Here is a 4,716-nt window from a genome sequence, read left to right on the forward strand (position 1 = left end):
AAACCTACAATAGGTCATCAACATCTTGTCAATAAACATATTACCAAGGACATTCAATTAAAAAAGTTACTGACCTTACATAAATTCTTAACTCCTGGTTAATCCAGACTGTGACACCTAGTTCCAAGGTTATAAATAGTTATCTTACTTCATCAGCTCCCTTTTGGTTGATGTTATGGATTAATGTGCCATGAATATAGCTAACAGGGTACAGCCATTCCTTTGGATATTTAAAATGCACATTCAAGGTTTGTTTGACATGTCACATGCTGTGACAAAATCCATGATGAAAATCCTTGTCTTTCCATCTGTGTGACAATGAAAACTCTCGTTATGGGCCTGATCCTTCAAGTCCTGAAACACAGTTACAGGACTGGGAAAAGGTCACCTGGGTGCAGTTGGCTACAGCCATTTTGGGGAACTTAAGAGTTAGTGTAGTTTTGACAGACAGAAATTACAGCCAAAGCCCCCCACCCCAACAGTCTAGAATACAGATAATAAATAATGCTTATCTCAGTGTAATATTTTCAGTTAGAATGGTTGTTAATATAGAAAATATAAATCTTTCATCAAGGAAATGACCAAGATAAAGTCCTGAATTTACATCATTATTTGTCCAAAGTGGTGGCAGCAGCCATGTGTGTTTGGTTTGACACAGATCTTCCTATCTGGAATATAAATCTACATTTCAGACCTGCACAGCTATGTACTTAGCCAAAATATAGACCCTGGAAGATTTGTTATTGCATTAAAAATATTGACAGGCCATTAACTACTGGATTAATGCTGTGATTATCCTTCTTCACCACACAGGAAAGCATGTGCCCCAAAGAAAGACAAAGGTTAAGATAAGCAAGAGTAAATGAAGGCGTTGTCAGCACTGGAGCTACACTTACATCAATAAGCTGCTGCTGTTCCCTCTCGGACATGCTGGTCAAGCTATAGTACTTGCCACAGAGGTCTCCTTTCAGCCCAGCGAGTGCAGTGACCACGACGTTCTCCACCTCTCTCCGCTCTGCCCTGGTGCAGGCAGGAGGAAGGCTGAGGCCCCGAATGCTGCGGCCAGTCCGCACCCGCGACGAGAGGACATAGCGCTCATCGAACTGACCATGGGTGATCTGGAGGAAGAATGATTAATTAGTTCACACATATCCCCCCATCTTGTAGTTCACCATTAAAAGAGGGCATCTTTCTGCCCAAGCATGATGAGCTCCATGAGATCACAAATACTCAGGATACCAGGAGCCCCTCAGAGTTCCTAGGAACAACATATTTCTTTGACAGAAAGAACGTGGCACAGTAACCGCCAATGGTCCAAAAATATGAAGGAATCTGCATGGCTTTGGCAATACGGATATGGTCAGAGGCAGGGTACCAGGTAAGGAAGACCCTTTGAAAGACGAGAGCCCCAAAAGGTGCTAAAACATGGTGTAGTGAAACTATGAAGGAAATACTGAGCAGCAGGCAAGGTTTCATCATGTTTATGTGGGCATATTGGAGTCAATTCCTGGGTTTATTCCAAGTCTTAGACACATGGTTATTTGTAAGCTTATGCACAGACTCAGTGCCAAGTGAGACTATGGCCAAAATGCTTAGTAAGTAGGGACTGAACGCCCTGCTAGGAACAAGGTAGGGCTGCATCTTTCTTGCTGATAGGGCCATGAGTGGCATTTCACTTCTCTCAACCCTAAAATTAGTGCCTTTGGAGTTGGATAAGGAAAAAGAAAAGTACTGTTGCATACAGTATCATCACTGTAAGAAACAGCCCTGATCCTTTATTGTTTCACTGTTTTATTTCAGTCCTACCTTGGATGCATCCAGGTCTGTGTGATGCTTCATAGTCCGTGGATCATAGCCATTGTGCCTTGCTTTAATGACAGGGTCAAAAATCTCAGCAAACACCTATGGAGTCAAGAGAATCTATAGAGAGTCTGCAGCATCACAGAAATGCTTCAGTGCACCAGCTTCAGCCACAGGAGAAGTCCCCTGCCACAGGCTCCTGGGTGACAGACATACAAGGGGCTTTGCAAATGCAGACAGGGGTAAATATAAAAGGAGGAGTGCTTGTCTTCACAACAGAAATTGCATGACAAGCTTACTTCAGTTGCCACAGAGAGGTACTGGATGTAGTGGCAACCAGATTAGGTTTCAGGATATATTACCAATCAGAACACACACACAAGTCCCCCAGCAGCCCGTATGTTGGTTTTAGATCCTGCAGGAATATTGTATGTCTTCATTGCCACGGGATGCTAGTCTTCATTAGAGCCACGTAGCTTAGGTGTGTCAACACTGATCACAACCACACCTTCCTGCAGATGAGGAGTGGTGGCAATGACACATCTAATTGAGTAAAACTGAACCACAGGAGCTGATAGTCCAGAATGCCAGACGTCCCAGTCCATCCTCAGCAGCCCAGCCATAAAAAGTTTAATTGTAGGAAGCTGTGGCTGCCCATTCCTGGAAGTGTTCAAGGCCAGGTTGGACAGGGCTCGGAGCAATCTCGTTTAGTGGAAGGTGTCCCTGCCCGTGACAGGGGGTTGGAACTGGATGGGCTTTAAGGTCCCTTATAGCAGAACCATTCTAGGATTCTATGAATGAAGGCAGCTGCTGGAGGCAGGTAGCAGCTGATCCCAAGCAGGTACCCTTTATTAAATTCAGTTGCAGCAGAAAAAGCACCAGTAGTAATATCTCATGTTTATGCATTTCCTGATATAGGGAAGAGTAGGGAAAACACCATCTTTATGCACATGGCCTGTCCCTTACTTACTCTCTGGGATAGAATTTACTGCAGGAATCCATACCCTACTGTGACTCTGACTTCATTTGATGAGCTATTATGAAAGATACCACAAAACCTGAACCAAATACAACACTATAGGGGAAATGTCTTACCTCGTAGGATTCTTCATCACCTGCGACCATGCCCACAGTTTTAATGAAAGGGTGGCCAGGATTGTCCACCCCAGTTTGGATGCACTGGTCTAGGGTGTAGCCATTGGGAGTCATCTTGTCCCTGAGCCGAGAGTAAATGCCCGGCGTGAGGCACTCAGCCATGCAGTTGTTATGTTTGCGGAGATCAGGATAGTCTGCGCTGAAGAGGAGAAGAAGCCCAAGCAGTTAATGTGGCACTTTTGAAGAGTAATCCTTGCTAGTTTATGAAGCTATTAAAGGGGTCATGAGATGCAGAATACACAGCATGGTTTAAAAGTATAATTAGTTCTTGGTTTATATGTTGTATTGAGTTTCAGGAAGGGAGGAAGATTCCAGTCATTGAAAGTACCCCATGTCGCACACCGGCAGGCCGCCACACCAACAGGCAATTGCAGCTTTCTGCTACGCAGAGCCATCAGGAAAATGTATCCCAGTGGGCTCTGAAAGTGTACTAAGCACCATTAAATCTCTGCTGAGAGAAATAAGAAATAGAGAAAATTTATTCAGAAATAAAAGAGCTCCAACATGGTTTTGTTCAAGGAGAAAGGGACTTAAGTGTAGCTGAAAACATTCTCTCTAATTCAGAGCCTAGGTGCTTGTTCTTCTACAATATCTGGTTTTGCTTTAATGGCATTACTGTTTACAGAAGGATGCATTGTGTACTAAGCCAGGAAAAATAAAGATGTTATGCTTTAGCAAGGCGTTTTTGCAACTGAGTCAGACCACATTTGCCTTGTGCTGGTAATGATTTGCTTTATGCACAACTCCATTATTGTTTAGGAATGTATTTTAACTAGGACAGTATTCACTACTGAATAGTGTTCACAGCCTTTCTCAGAGCCTGGTCTGTAGTGTTTTTCACAAGCATGCCAGCAAGTCAACCTACAGAGATGGTCTGTAATTAGTTCGTAATCATCAGCCAGCCAGTTTGTAACAGAATGAGGAGTATTTCAAGTGCAGCAGTTATATGGGAGATGTCTTTACTACTTGTATAATGAAAATATTTTCGCATTTTCTAATGTACAATCAGCCAGTCCAAAAGGCTGAGATGCAAAGCATCTGATAGCTGATGAGATGAAATAAGGGTTAATCTAGTGCTATGCTTGAAATCTGAAATATTTCTTAGGCTTGTTATTGTTTGTCAGTGGCTTTTTTGAGTGTTGATAGTATCCCACACCTCTGCTTTCTGGCCTTGAAGGCCATTGTTGGTGCTGCCTTAAATTATGGTTATTAATGAAGGGTGCTGTTCTTCACACAGCCCATGTGCTGTCACACAGCCCATGGACAGACACACTAACTCTGTGGCCACATGAGGACTATGCAGGGACCCTTTCCTAGGGATCTTTCTCCAAAGAGTTAAATGTTGCTCCTAGCCCAATTAACAGGGCGCTGACCGCCTAACTAAGTCCTTACCTTGGCGGGAAGAGTTTCCGTTTCTCCTGAACAGCAGCCTTCACATTTTGCTGGTTGAGAAGATACCCAGTGGTCAGCACGCCTGTGCCAGCGGCTGCAAAGAGTGCAGTGGTTGCACGGCCAGCCAGGAGACGACAGAAGGTGCCAGCCATTCCCCTCAGAGGATACGAAGTCTGGAAGAGAAGAGAGCCAATGCCAACCCATAAATCATCATGGAGGGAAAATGACAAGTAAGCCCTCACTTTAGATGGTAGCTCTGTAAGAGAAGAAATTTCTTTTTATTGTCTATTTATGCATAGTGTGTTCCAAAAAATGGTTAGTATTTGCATGTATTATTCCTATACATGTATTTTTTTTTCTATTTAATTC

General features: G+C 43.4%; 1 protein-coding gene across 1 annotated transcript in view; it reads right to left on the minus strand.

The window, feature by feature from the left end:
- LOC104406851 (creatine kinase S-type, mitochondrial) overlaps positions 1-4,500 on the minus strand; it is a gene marked incomplete at its 3' end in the record, with an annotated part of 6,049 nt that extends 1,549 nt beyond the window's left edge. Inside the window, exons 1-4 of the mRNA XM_010015958.1 lie at positions 4,348-4,500; positions 2,896-3,094; positions 1,807-1,902; positions 897-1,118 (exon numbers count right to left, since the gene is read on the minus strand). Of these exons, the coding sequence (XP_010014260.1) occupies positions 897-1,118; positions 1,807-1,902; positions 2,896-3,094; positions 4,348-4,499 (669 nt within the window). The remainder of the gene's footprint in view (positions 1-896; positions 1,119-1,806; positions 1,903-2,895; positions 3,095-4,347) is intronic.
- Positions 4,501-4,716: the final 216 nt, after the last annotated feature.

This window comes from Nestor notabilis, unplaced genomic scaffold (genome assembly GCF_000696875.1).
Source record: "Nestor notabilis isolate BGI_N333 unplaced genomic scaffold, ASM69687v1 scaffold11776, whole genome shotgun sequence".
In the NCBI taxonomy this organism is placed as follows: domain Eukaryota; kingdom Metazoa; phylum Chordata; class Aves; order Psittaciformes; family Psittacidae; genus Nestor; species Nestor notabilis.